Source organism: Carcharhinus amblyrhynchos, chromosome 23 (genome assembly GCF_965287045.1).
Source record: "Carcharhinus amblyrhynchos chromosome 23, sCarAmb.v2.hapA, whole genome shotgun sequence".
In the NCBI taxonomy this organism is placed as follows: domain Eukaryota; kingdom Metazoa; phylum Chordata; class Chondrichthyes; order Carcharhiniformes; family Carcharhinidae; genus Carcharhinus; species Carcharhinus amblyrhynchos.
Genome location: NC_137346.1, coordinates 1417492 through 1431355, shown reverse-complemented (window position 1 = coordinate 1431355; position 13864 = coordinate 1417492). Strand labels below are relative to the sequence as shown.

The window sequence follows — 13864 nt, the reverse complement described above, 5'->3', positions numbered from 1 at the left end:
AACTGCACTGCCTTCATCTACACACCCAGTCACCCCCTCGAAAAATTCAGTCCAGTTCCTAATTTATTGTTTAAGTAACTCTGTGCACTTTCTATACTGTTCTTGGGCTTCAGCTGTTTTGCACATTCATGGTCTCTCCCAAGACAAAGCCATGCTGACAGTGGAGATTAATTTTGTCCCTCAGAATACTTTATAATAATTTCCCTGCCACTGATTTCAGACTCACTGGCCTGTAACTAACTCGTTCATCCTTACATTCCTTCTTGAATAATGGTAACACATTAGCCGTCCTCTGGCACCTCTTCCGTGGCCAGACAGGATTTGAAAATTGATGTCAGAGCCTCTGCAACCTCCTCCCTTGCCTGGGGAGACATCTCATCTGGGCCTGGGGATTTTTCCACCTTTTGGCCTGTTTAATATCTCCTCCGTCTCGATGTTAAATTGAAGTAAATCAGAATGTTCCTCAGGGATTTTATACCTGCATCACCTTTCTCCACAGTGAACACAAACGCAAAATACTCATTTAGAACATCACCTGTATCTTGACTCCATACACACATTGCTATGTTGGTTTCTAATGGGCCCTACTCTTTCCCCAGTCATCCTCCTTCCCTTAACATACTTATAAGGCACCTTAGGATTTTCCTTTACTTTACCTATCAGCGCTTTCTCCTGCTTTCACTTTGCTCTCCTAATTTATTGTTTAAGTAACTCTGTGCACTTTCAATACTGTTCTTGGGCTTCTGCTGTTTTGCACGTTCAGTATCTGCCATAAGTTTCTTTTTTCCCCTTATGAAACCCTGGATATCCCTTGACATCCAGGTTTCTCTGGACACATTGCTCCCACCCTGTGGTTTCAGGTTGGCCAGTATTCTCTCTATTTCCTTTGTGAATGAATCCTACCACACTGCTGTAGATTTTCTTACAAGTTGCTACTCCCAGTTAACTTTGGCCAGGTCCTGTCTTATCCTATTAAAACTGACTGTCTGCAATTCAGAATCTTTATTTCTGGTCTTCTTTTGTCCCTTTCCACAAGTGTCTTCAGTCCTACAGAGTTATGGTCACTATCACCAAAATGCTGCCCCATTGAAACTTGTGCTACCTGCCTGGCTTCATTCCCTAAAGCTAGATCCAGCACCACCCTCTCTATTTTAGGGCTTTCAGCTTGGCAATAAAAAGCTCTCCTGGGTGCACTTTAAAAATTCCACCCCCTCTAAGCCTTTCGTATTTTGACTATGCCAGTTAATGTTGGGGAAGTTGAAATCCCTCACAATTATTACCCTATTATTTCTACACTTCACTGAGATTTGCCTACTTGCTTGCCCTGACTGTTTGGGGGCCTATAGTACACTCCCAGCTATGTAATTGCCCCATTTCAACATCCTACCCATTTGGACTCATTTGGAGAATTTTCTAAATTATCTTCCCTCCCTACTGCAGCAACTGACTCCTTGATCATCATCTTCCAACACCATCTTCGCTTTTACATGCCCCGCTGTACTGCCTGAAGATTCTATACCCTGGAATATTGATCTGCCAGTCCTGTTCCTTCCTCAGCCATGTTTCTGTGATAGCAATATCATTTATCCATCTGTTAATAAACACCCTCAACTCATCTGTCTTACTCGCAGGACTCTTTGCATTATAATAAATGCCATCCAGCCTTACTATAATCACTCTGTCTTCCAGGCTGACCAGTTTTTCTTCTATATTTTGCTGTGCATCAGCCCCTACTACACCTCCATGTCATATCCCACTGCCCCCTCCCCCCCCATATCTCCACACCATGTCCCACTGCCCCATCATAACTTCATGCCGTACCCCACTGCTCCCGCCCTCCCTCAACCTAATTAGTTTAATCCACCCCAACAGCTGTAGCAAACCTCCCTACAAGGATGTTAGTCCCATTCTGGTTTAGGTGCAACCCATCCCAACTTGCAAAGTTCCCACCTTCCCCAGAAATGGACCCAGTGATACTGGAAACTAAAGGGCCCTCCTGCACTACCTCTTTAGCCACACATTGATCTGCTCCATCCTCTTATTCCTATACTCACGAGCACGTGGGACTGGGAGTAAATCCAGACGTTACAACCTTTGAAGTCTTGCTGTTCATTCTGCTACCTAGCTCCCTAAACACTTGTTACAGGACCTCCTCCCTCTTTCTATCTATATTCTTGGTACTAACATGAACAATGACCTCTGACTGTTCACCCTCCCCAGTCAGGATGCCCTGTAGCCGTTCAGTGATAACCTGGACCCTGGCAGCAGGGAGGAAGCATACCAACCTGGAGTCACATCTGTCGGTGCAGAAACACCTGTCTACACCCCCACTATCAAGTCTCCTATCACTACTGCTCTTCCAGGCTTACTCCTCCCTGCTGGTGTAGACACCCACAGTGCTGCATTCCCAAGCAGAACCATCACTCTCACCAATTTCCAACACAGAAAAATGGTTCTTGAGTGAGATACACTCTTGAGCCTTCCTAACTTCCTGCCTGCCTCCCTTCTTCTGATTAATGGTCTCCCGTTCCCTCTCTGGCTCTGAACTTCCTTAAGATGCAGGATGACCACATCTAAAAAGGTGTTGTCCACATAATTCTCAGCCTTATGGACACACCTCAAAGTCCTGAGCCAAAGCTCAAGCTCCAAAACCCAGAGCTCAAGTTGGTCAAACTGGTGGCACTTCCTGAACACTTGGTCATCCAGACTACAAGGCGTGTCTATGAATTTCCACATGCACACACAGGACTACGGTCCCCTGCCACAACTTTAGCCTAAAGACTCTTACGTTAAATTTACACCCAGTGGAACATTTATCAAGGTTTTCATTTTTTATAAAAAAGCTGTTAACTCTTACCTAATGTAGCTCTGTAGCTATAACATAACTCTTAATATTTACATTCCTCCAGTTTATATATAAGAACATAAGAAATAGGAGCAGGAGTAGGCCATCTAGCCCTTCGAGCCTGCCCCACCATTCAGTAAGATCATGGCTGATCTGAAGTGGATCAGTTCCACTTTCCCACTCTCTCCCCATAACCCTTAATTCCCTTGTCTATCAAAAACCTATCTACCCGTGACTTAAATATATTTAGCGAGGTAGCCTCCACCACTTCAACAGGCAGAGAATTCCAGAGATTCATCACCCTTTGAGTGAAGAAGTTCCTCCTCAACTCCGATCTAAACTGTCCCCCTCCCCCCTCCCTTCCTTATCTTGAGGCTGTGCCCTCTAGTCCTGCTATCCTTTCTAAGCGGGAAGAATCTCTCTACCTCTACCCTATCCATCCCCTTCCATTATCTTATATGTCTCTATAAGATCCCCCCTCAGCCTTCTAAACTCCAACGAGTACAGACCCAGTCTATTCAGTCTCTCTTCATAGGCTAACCCCCTCATCTCCGGCATCTAATAATCTATCCCCACATAATCCCCACATCTCATAATCTATCTATTGAGTTTATATACTAGATCATTTCTCCTTTCCTCCAAATTCCCAATGAAGCCACTCTGTTGAGGTGCCTCTCCCTTCCAGAACCACTCTGAACAGAGTGGAAGGAACAAGGAAATATAATCCAATGAAAACTACAGTGAATTATGTGGATATCCTAATAAACAACTTTAATCTTAAAGCTCGAGTAAGATAAAACCAGGGATAGCAATGAGTTGCTCGAGGACGTTCATTCCTTACCTGTCAGAGCTGCAGGATGCCACATCACGGTCATACAGTCTGGCGTGCCAGGGGAATAGGACTATACCTCGGTAACCAAACACACTGTGCAGAAACAACTACAGAGAGACAAGACAAGAAAAAGATCAGGGACTGCTCCAGCAATCCAGGATAAGGTTACACCCTTGCTGCCATCACACAGGGCTACAATCCAGGCCTGAGCACAACAATAAGAGACGGGGGAATAGGTTATTGGGCCCTTTGAGCCTGTTCCGTCATTCAATACGATCCAGGGTGATCTTAGACATCAACTCCACTTCCTGCCTGATCCCCATATCCTTCAATTTCCCAAATATCCAAAATGCTATCTACATCAATATTGAATATACTCTGACTGAGAATCCACAGCCCACCGAGATGGAAAATCCCAAAGATTTACAATTCCCAGAAGGAATAAATTTCTCATCTCAGTCCTAAACAGCTGAACTTCCTGTCCTAAAATGGTGAAACTCTAAATCCAGATTCTCCCCGTATCCACCCTGTCAGGTACTCTTCCAATCTTCTATATTTCAATAGAAGCCCCTTTTATTCTCCTGAATATCAAGAAAAGAACAAAGAATAGTTCACTGGATTAATCAAATTGGCAAGGGTAGCCTTGAGCGAGAGTTCATTGAACGTATTAGAAGCTGTTTCCTGGAGCAATACAATGTGGTATAGTGTAATGAGCAGGGATTAATTAATGACCGCATAGTTAAGGATCCTCTAAGGAAGCGTGATCATAGTATGACAGAATTCAAAATTCAGTTTGAGAGTGAGAAACTGGAGTCCCTCCTTCCAGAGTTAAACAAAGGCAATCACACAGTCATGAGGACAGATTTGGCCCCAGTGGACTGGGCAGGAAAATAAGACAGTTGATGAGCACTGGCAGCATTTCCTACATTTTACTAGCAGCCTACACTCTAGGAAGTAGCAGGGGAGATAGTAGATCCATTGATTATAATCCCTGGATGTGGGAAAGGTTCCAATGGATTGGAAAATGCTAATATAATCCCCTTATTCAAAAAGGCAGGGAGGCAGAAAATCGGAAACTATAGACCAGTTGGTTTAACATCTTGTTGGGAAACTGTTAGAATCCATTATTAAGGAAACAATAACAGGACATTTGGAAAGTCAAAACGCAATCCATCAGAGTCAGCATTGTTTTATAAAGGGTAAAACAGCTTTGACTAATTTGTTAAGAATTCTTCAAAAATGTAACGAAGTAAGTGGATAATGGGGATTCTGTAGCTGTAGTATATCTGGATTTCTAGAAGGTATTTGATAAAGTGCCGCACAAGATTAATATACAAGATTTGTTCACATGGGGTTAGGGTAATTTATTAGCTTGGATAAAAGTCTGGCTAACCAACAGAAAGCAGAGAGTGGGGATAAATTTTCTGGTTGGCAACATGTAACTTGTGGGTACCACAGGGTTCAGTCCTCAGGCCCCAGCTATTTCCAATCTATATTAATGACTTGGATACAGGGATAGAGGGTACTAAAGCCAAATTTGTAGATGTGGCAAAAATAGACGGGGTAATAAGTTGCAATGAGGAAGTATGAAATTTACAAATGAACGTGGAAAGGTTTGGTGAGTGGCCAAAGTTGCAACAGAATTTAATGCAGATGTGTGTGAGGTTATCCACTGACGGCAACTTATTATCTAAACGGAGAATATGTTTGGGCAGCTTCGGTGCAGAGGAATCTGGGTGTCCTCGTGCATGAGTCACAGAAAACTGGTATGCAGGTACATCAGATAATAAAGAAAACAAATGGAATTCTGGCATTTAGAGCTAAAGGAATAGAGTATAAAAGTAAGGAAGTGTTGCTGCAACTGTACAAAGCATTAGTGAGACCTCACCTGGAGTACTGTGTATGGTTGTAGTCCCCTGATTTGAGGAAGGATGTAGTGACATTAGAGACAGTTCAGAAAAGATTCACTAGATTGTTTCCAGAGATGAGGGGTTTGTCTTCTGAAGAGAGATTGAGCAGTTTAGGCCGATACTCTCTAGAGTTTAGAATAGTGAGAGGAGATCTAATTGAAGTATACAAGATGGTAAAAGATGTTGACAGAGTAGACTTAGAGCAGATGCTTCCTCTTGTGGGGACTCAGTCTCTTACCTGACCGGTTTCATATTTTCCTTGTTGCTTGAGTGCTTCAAACACTCCGACTGGTTCCAACACTTTGCCTTCAGGACGATTTCTGGAAGACAGAAAAGGCCCAATTTCAGAATGAACCTAAACCAGAAGACAAGACTCTACAATCAGTGGTCTACGAGCCACTTGATCCAGCACTACTATAGCAACAGCACAAGATACTGCCAAATCCATAAATAGAAGTAATAGTAGCAGGAGACCATTCAGCCCACTGAGCCTGTTCTACCACTCAATACGATCCTGGCTGATCTTGGGCTTCAACTCCATTTTCCCACCTGCTTTTGGTTTGATTTATTTTTGACATATATTGGGATACTGTGAAAAGTATTGTCTCTTGCACTCTATACAGATAAAAGGGGGCAAGTGCCTAGTGGAATTATTGCTAGACTATTAATCCTAACGTTTTGGGAAGGCAGAGATGGGCAATAAGTGCTGGTCAGCCAGTGGCGTCCATGTCCTACGAATGAATTTAAAAAAAGCACAGCGTTCATTGAGCATGTAGAGGGGGTGCAGAATTTAGTTGTTAGTCATAGCAAAGGTATAGAGAAACAAATAGGTCCATTCAAAGGTCTGATAGCAAGAGGGAAGATGCTGTTCTCGAGTCAGTTGGTATGTGACCTCAGATGATTGTTTTTCCCGACAGAAGGTGGAAGAGAGATTGTCTGAGAGAGTGCAGTTCTTGATTATGCTGGCTGCTTTTCCGAGGCAGCAGAAAGTGTAGTCTGAGCCAATGGATGGCAGACTGGTTTGCGTGATGGACTGGGCTTCTTTCATGACCTTTTGTATTTGTTGCAGTATGAAATCTAACGTAAGTCTGGTCCCTGTTATCCACATGTTCCATGGTTGAGTGTAAGGTCAGGGAGGTGGCATCTGCTGTGGACCTGCTGCAGCGATAGGCGCACTGTAGTGGATCCAGGCAATCTGGGAGACCGGAATTGACACCTGCCATAACTAACCTTTAATGATGGATGTCACAGCCACCAGATGAAAGTCATTAATGGCTTTTCTTTGGTACAGGGACCTCAGATCAGTATAAGGAGAGTCTAAAGATGGCTCCAAATATCCCTGCCAGTTGATCCGTGCAGGATCTGAGTGCTCGTCCAGATACCCCATCAGGACCAGTCACTTTCCACGAGTTAACTTTTAAGAAAGCCAAAATGGTGTCTGCGAGGGTGACCCTCAAGATACAAGTTCGGCCAAGGCTTCCAGGGTGGAGGGTGTGCTCTCACTGACCTCTTGCTCAAAACGGACATAGAATGCACTGAGCTCATCGGGGAGGAGTGCATTGGTGCCGGCGATTTTACCTACCTTCATCTTGTAGCCTGTTATGTTGTGTAGGCCTGGCCATAATTGGTGGGTGTTTGTGTGGTTAGTTTGGGACTATAGCTGGTCCAGTACTGTCTCTTGGCATCTTTGATGGTTTTCCACAGATCTTATCTGGATTTCTTGCATCAGTCAGGGTCCCCGACTTGAACGTCAGGAAGCAGTGGCTGGGATGGGATGTTCCCACATCCCATAATTCCCCGAGACCAAAAATTGCCTCTTTCAGCCTCTGATGTTCAACATGGAGTACCTACAACCCTCTGGGGTAGAGATTTGCAAAGATTCACAACCCTTTGAGTGAAATAATTTCTCCTTCTCAGTCCTGAATTATTGGCCCCTTAACCTGACACTGTGCCTGTGTTTCAGATTTCCCGATTCAGGGGAACAATGTCCTCATAGCTACCTTGTCAATCCCTTCAGAACCTCAGTTCAGCTCCCATTACTCTAAACTCCAGAGAATACCACACCCAATTTCACATCACAAACAACAACCTCAGCAACATGATAGTGAGGAGTGCTTGATTCCAGCAATCTGTCCACATCTAACCAGGCTGCAGACTCTCCTCAAACACTGAATCATCTACTTGAGGAGCGTTAATTGTTTTCCCTGCTCTCTGAACAAACTGTGCTGGTAATCAATTTCATTGACCCTCTACCTCAACAAGTTTTAGTCCAGCTGATTATAAAAATATCACTCTTCACAAATTAACTGGCTCCCTGGAGGTTCATTTCACACACATGCATGGGGAGAATCTCAGTCCTCCCCCATCCCCGCAATGTCGCAATATTCATCTCACCCACCACCAGCACACTGTATCACGCAGCTTGTACAGGGTGAACACAGCAAGTCATCAAGAAATATCTGCCTCTCCTGTGAGATGAATGGCAGCAGCAATGCTGTGGGAGCACCATCACCTCTCAAGTCACATATCAACCTGTCTTGGATATATTTTGGTCATTCTTTCAGTCGCTGGATCAAATTCCTAGGCTCCCTCACAGCCCGCAATCAGTAAGGACAGGCAACATCTCCATGATCATCCTCAACACTGGTGCCCTACAAGGATGTGTTCTCAGCCCCTTACTACACACCTTATATAGCAATGACTGTGTGGCCAAATTCCCTTCCAACTCGATTTTCAAGTTTGCTGACGACACCACCATAGTGAGTCAGATCTCAATGATGAGATGGAATACAGGAATGAGATGGGGAATCTGGCGAATTGGTGCAACAGCAATCACTCCCTTAATGTCACTAAAACAGAGAAGACAGTCATCAACTTCAGGAAGCATAGTGGAGAACATGCCCCTGACTATATCAATGGGAACGAAGTAGAACTGGTTGAGAGCCTCAAGTTTCTTAAGTGCCCAGATCACCAACAACCCCTGTTCTGGTCTCTCCACACGGCCACTATAGTTAAGAAAGCCCACCAACACCTATAATTTCTCAAGAGACAAAGGAAGTTTGGCATGTCAGTTACGAGTCTCACCAACTTTTACAAAGGCACCACAGGAAGTATTCTTTCTAGGTGTATCACAGCTTGGTATGGCTCCTGCTCTGCCCAAAACCGCAAGGAACTACACATAGTCGTGAATTAAGCCCAATCCATGACGCAAACCAGTCTTTCGTGAACATAAGAACATAAGAAATAAGAGCAGGAGTAGGCCATCTGGCCCTTCGAGCCTGCCCCGCCATTCAATAAGATCATGGCTGATCTGTCGTGTCTCAGTTCCACATTCCCGCCCTCTCCCCATAACCCTTAATCCCCTCTCTTATCAAAAACCCATCAACCCGCTTCTTAAAAATATTGAGCGAGGTAGCCTCCACCACTTCAACGGGCAGAGAATTCCAGAGATTCACCACCCTTGGAGTGAAGAAGTTCTTCCTCAACTCCGTTCTAAATTGCCCCCCCTTTATCTTGAGGCTGTGCCCCCTAGTCCTACTGTCCTTTCTGAGCAGGAAGAGTCTCTCCACCTCTATCCTATCCATCCCATTCATCATCTTATACGTCTCAATGAGATCTCCCCTCATTCTTCTAAACTCTAACGAGTACAAGCCTAGTTTATTCAGCCTCTCCTCATAGCTCAACCCCCTCAACTCCGGCATCAGCCTAGTAAACCTCCTCTGCACTCCCTCCAAGGCCAAAATATCCTTGCGTAAGTACGGCGACCAAAACTGCACACAGTACTCCAGCTGCGGCCTCACCAATGCCCTATACAGCCGCAGCAAGACCTCCCTACTTTCATATTCAATCCCCCTCGCTATGAAGGCCAGCATCCCATTCGCCTTCCTGACCACCTGCTGCACCTGCAAGCTGGGTTTTTGCGACTCATGCACAAGGACCCCGAGGTCCCTCTGCACCGTCGCCTGCTGCAGTTTTTCTCCACGCAAGTACTAATCCTTCCTACCATTATTCCTACCAAAGTGGACCACCTCACACTTGCCAACATTAAGTTCCATTTGCCATTTCCTGGCCCATTCGCCCAGCCTATCTAGATCCTTCTGCAGACTCTCCACACCCTCCGCACAATTTGCCTTTCCACCAATCTTGGTGTCATCAGCAAATTTCGACACCATACACTCGGTTCCCTCCTCCAGATCATCTATATAAATGGTAAATAGCTGAGGCCCCAGCACCGACCCCTGAGGCACTCCACTAGTCACCATCCGCCAATCCGAATAGCACCCATTGACCCCCACTCTCTGCCCCCTATTTGACAACCAGTCCTCCATCCACGCTAACACCCTACCCCCAACTCCATGTCCTCTGACCTTCAGCAATAACCTCTTGTGAGGTATCTTGTCAAACTTCCCACTGCCTTGGAAAAATAGCCAGCATAAGAAGAACATAAGAAATAGGAGCAGGAGTAGGCCATCTAGCCCTTCGAGCCTGCCCCGCCATTCAATAAGATCATGGCTGATCTATCGTGGCTCAGTTCCACATTCCCGCCCTCTCCCCATAACCCTTAATCCCCTCGCATATCAAAAACCCATCAACCCGCGTCTTAAAAATATTTAGCGAGGCAGCTTCCACCACCTCAATGGGCAGAGAATTCCAGAGATTCACCACCCTTTGAGTGAAGAAGTTCCTCCTCAACTCCGTTCTAAACCACCCCCCCCGCCTTTATCTTGAGGCTGTGCCCACTAGTCCTACTGTCCTTTCTGAGCGGGAAGAGTCTCTTCACCTCTATCCTATCCATCCCATTCATCATCTTATACGTCTCAATGAGATCTCCCCTCGTTCTTCTAAACTCTAACGAGTACAAGCCTAGTTTATTCAGCCTCTCCTCATAGCTCAACCCCCTCAACTCCGGCATCAGCCTAGTAAACCTCCTCTGCACTCCCTCCAAGGCCAAAATATCCTTGCGTAAGTGCGGCGACCAAAACTGCACACAGTACTCCAGCTGTGGTCTCACCAATGCCCTATACAGCCGCAGCAAGACCTCCCTACTTTTATATTCAATCCCCCTCGCTATGAAGGCCAGCATCCCATTTGCCTTCCTGACCACCTGCTGCACCTGCAGGCTGGGTTTTTGCGACTCATGCACAAGGGCCCCAAGGTCCCTCTGCACTGTCGCCTGCTGCAGTTTTTCGTCACGTAAGAAATAGTCCTTCGTACCATTATTCCTACCAAAGTGGACCACCTTGCACTTGCCAACATTAAATTCCATTTGATTAAGGAAATGTTTTTTTGGGAGCGACACAGTGGTTAGCACTGCTGCCTCACAGTGCCAGGGACACAGGCTCGATTCCCAACTTGGGTCACTGTCTGGAGTTTGCACATTTTCCCTGTATCTGCTTTAACAAAGGGTCATCAGCTCTTTTCTCTCCTTACAGATGCTGCCAGGCCTGCTGAGATTTTCCAGCATTTTCTCTTTTGCAGTATCTGTCGTAATCTGCTTTTCTCCGTATCTGTGTAGGTTTCTCTGGGTGCTCCAGTTTCCTCCCACAGTCTGGAAAACATGCTGGTTAGGTGCATTGACCCAAACAGGTGCCGAAGTGTGGCAATCAGGGGAAATTCACAGTAACTTCATTGCAATGTTAATGTAGCCTTACTTGCAATTAATAAATTTTTAAAAACACACGTGATAATAATAAATCAAATCTGACAGCACCGTGGGTGAACCTATACCACATCGACAGCAGCAGTTCAAGGCAGCTGTTCACCACTGCCTTCTCAAGGGCAGTTAGAGTTTGTTAATAAATGCTGGACTAGCCCACACATAGAACAAATATCTAAAAATAATCTGTAGTAGGATTAAAAAAATGAGGAACATTTTCCTGGACAGATTTTCAGGTTAACTTGTTTGTAGGACGCAAAACCTCCAAGAGGTTAGACAGCTTGAGTGAAATGGTCTTGGTACAGACATACACACAGAGCCTTCTATGATTTTGACAGACGGTGCTGGAACATGGTTGGGTTTACACATAGCATACAGGGTCACTTTACTTAATATGCTAATGACCAGAAAACAGATTTCTTTCTTGTAGTAGAGAGTGAGGTTTGTTGACTGTGTTGTGAAATTTGATTAGAAACAGGAGCACAGGTCTCAGCGGTCATACATTATCAGCTTGACTCTTTCCAAATCAGAAAGTTTGAAATTTCAATAAACAGACTCAGCTGAGGGCAGGAATCCTGTGTCACCCAAGCATGGCATGTGGTCAAAGTGTTCATCAACGGGCACAGGAGGAGGGGGGGGAGGGGGGGGAGGGAGGGGGAGGGAGGGGGGGGGAGGGAAGGGGAGGGGGGGTGAGGTGTGGGGGGGGGGAGTGAGGTGTGGGGGGGGGGGTGAGGTGTGGGGGGGGGGTGAGGTGTGGGGGGGGGGGTGAGGTGTGGGGGGGGGGTGAGGTGTGGGGGGGGGGTGAGGTGTGGGGGGGGGGGTGAGGTGTGGGGGGGGGGTGAGGTGTGGGGGGGGGTGAGGTGTGGGGGGGGGGTGAGGTGTGGGGGGGGGGTGAGGTGTGGGGGGGGGTGAGGTGTGGGGGGGTGGGGGATAAGGGTGGGGTTGGGGGGGTGGGGGATAAGGGTGGGGTTGGGGGGTGGGGGATAAGGGTGGGGTTGGGGGGTGGGGATAAGGGTGGGGTTGAGGGTGAGGTTGGGGGGGGATGAGGGTGAGGGTGGGGGGGGGGATGAGGGTGAGGGTGGGGGGGGGGATGAGGGTGAGGGTGGGGGGGGGATGAGGGTGAGGGGTGGGGGGGGGGATGAGGGTGAGGGTGGGGGGGGATGAGGGTGAGGGTGGGGGGGGGATGAGGGTGAGGGTGGGGGGGGGATGAGGGTGAGGGTGGGGGGGGGGATGAGGGTGAGGGTGGGGGGGGGATGAGGGTGAGGGGGGGATGAGGGTGAGGGTGGGGGGGGGGATGAGGGTGAGGGTGGGGGGGGATGAGGGGTGAGGGTGGGGGGGGGATGAGGGTGAGGGTGGGGGGGGGGATGAGGGTGAGGGTGGGGGGGGGGATGAGGGTGAGGGTGGGGGGGGGATGAGGGTGAGGGTGGGGGGGGGGGATGAGGGTGAGGGTGGGGGGGGGATGAGGGTGAGGGTGGGGGGGGGGATGAGGGTGAGGGTGGGGGGGGGGGATGAGGGTGAGGGTGAGGTTGAGGGGATGAGGGTGAGGTTGAGGGGATGAGGGTGAGGTTGGGGGGATGAGGGTGAGGTTGGGGGGATGAGGGTGAGGTTGGGGGGATGAGGGTGAGGTTGGGGGGATGAGGGTGAGGTTGGGGGGGGATGAGGGTGAGGTTGGGGGGATGAGGGTGAGGTTGGGGGGATGAGGGTGAGGTTGGGGGGTGGGGGGGATGAGGGTGAGGTTGGGGGGTGGGGGGATGAGGGTGAGGTTGGGGGGGGTGGGTGGGGGATGAGGGTGAGGTTGGGGGGGTGGGGGGGATGAGGGTGAGGTTGGGGGGGTGGGGGGGATGAGGGTGAGGTTGGGGGGTGGGGGGATGAGGGTGAGGTGGGGAGGGTGGGGGGATGAGGGTGAGGTGGGGGGACGAGGGTGAGGTTGGGGGGTGGGGGGGATGAGGGTGAGGTTGGGGGGGTGGGGGGGATGAGGGTGAGGTGGGGGGTGAGGTGTGTGGGGATGGGGGTGAGGGTGAGGTTGGGGGGGGTGAGGGTGAGGTTGGGGGGGGTGAGGGTGAGGTTGGGGGGGTGGGGGGTGAGGGTGAGGTGGGGGGTGAGGGTGAGGTGGGGGGTGAGGTGTGTGGGGGGTGAGGGTGAGGTGGGTGGGGGTGAGGGTGAGGTGGGGGGGGTGGGGGGTGAGGTTGGGGGGTGGGGGGTGAGGGTGAGGTGGGGGGGGTGCGTGTTCGGGGCCCGGAGCTGCCGCTTACCTGGAGGAGAGCGGGCGGACTCGCTGCTGCCGGGAGCCGCCGAGGGGAAGCGCCCGGAGCCGGGCCAGAGCCCAGAGACAGCGCCTGAGGCCCGGGGCCGCCATCGCGCCGAGACCAGCCTCGCCTCACCGACCCGGAGCACAACCCAAACCCCGCGCCCAGCCGCCTGGGCCCGCGCGCTCCCGCTGGCTCTGCGCGCCCCCGCCCGTCGCCCTGCGCGCCCCCGCCTCGCTCACTCCCGCTCCGAGCCTGTGGCCACTCCTCCCTCTACCCGCTCCTATCCCTCCGGTCGTAATTCTGCCCCCAAAAAAGATGGCGGCGGCCTGGGGCGGTTGCCATGGAGACGGGGCCTAGTGGGGCCTAGTGCAG

General features: G+C 49.1%; 1 protein-coding gene across 2 annotated transcripts in view; it reads right to left on the bottom strand.

The window, feature by feature from the left end:
* Positions 1-13685, bottom strand: part of poldip2 (polymerase (DNA-directed), delta interacting protein 2) — a 60435-nt gene extending 46750 nt beyond the window's left edge. For both annotated transcript variants that reach the window (XM_080211094.1, XM_080211093.1), the window contains exons 1-3: positions 13496-13685; positions 5826-5907; positions 3687-3784 (exon numbers count right to left, since the gene is read on the bottom strand). In XM_080211094.1, coding sequence (XP_080067220.1) covers positions 3687-3784; positions 5826-5907; positions 13496-13599 — 284 coding nt within the window. In that variant the 5' untranslated portion in view covers positions 13600-13685. The remainder of the gene's footprint in view (positions 1-3686; positions 3785-5825; positions 5908-13495) is intronic.
* Positions 13686-13864: the final 179 nt, after the last annotated feature.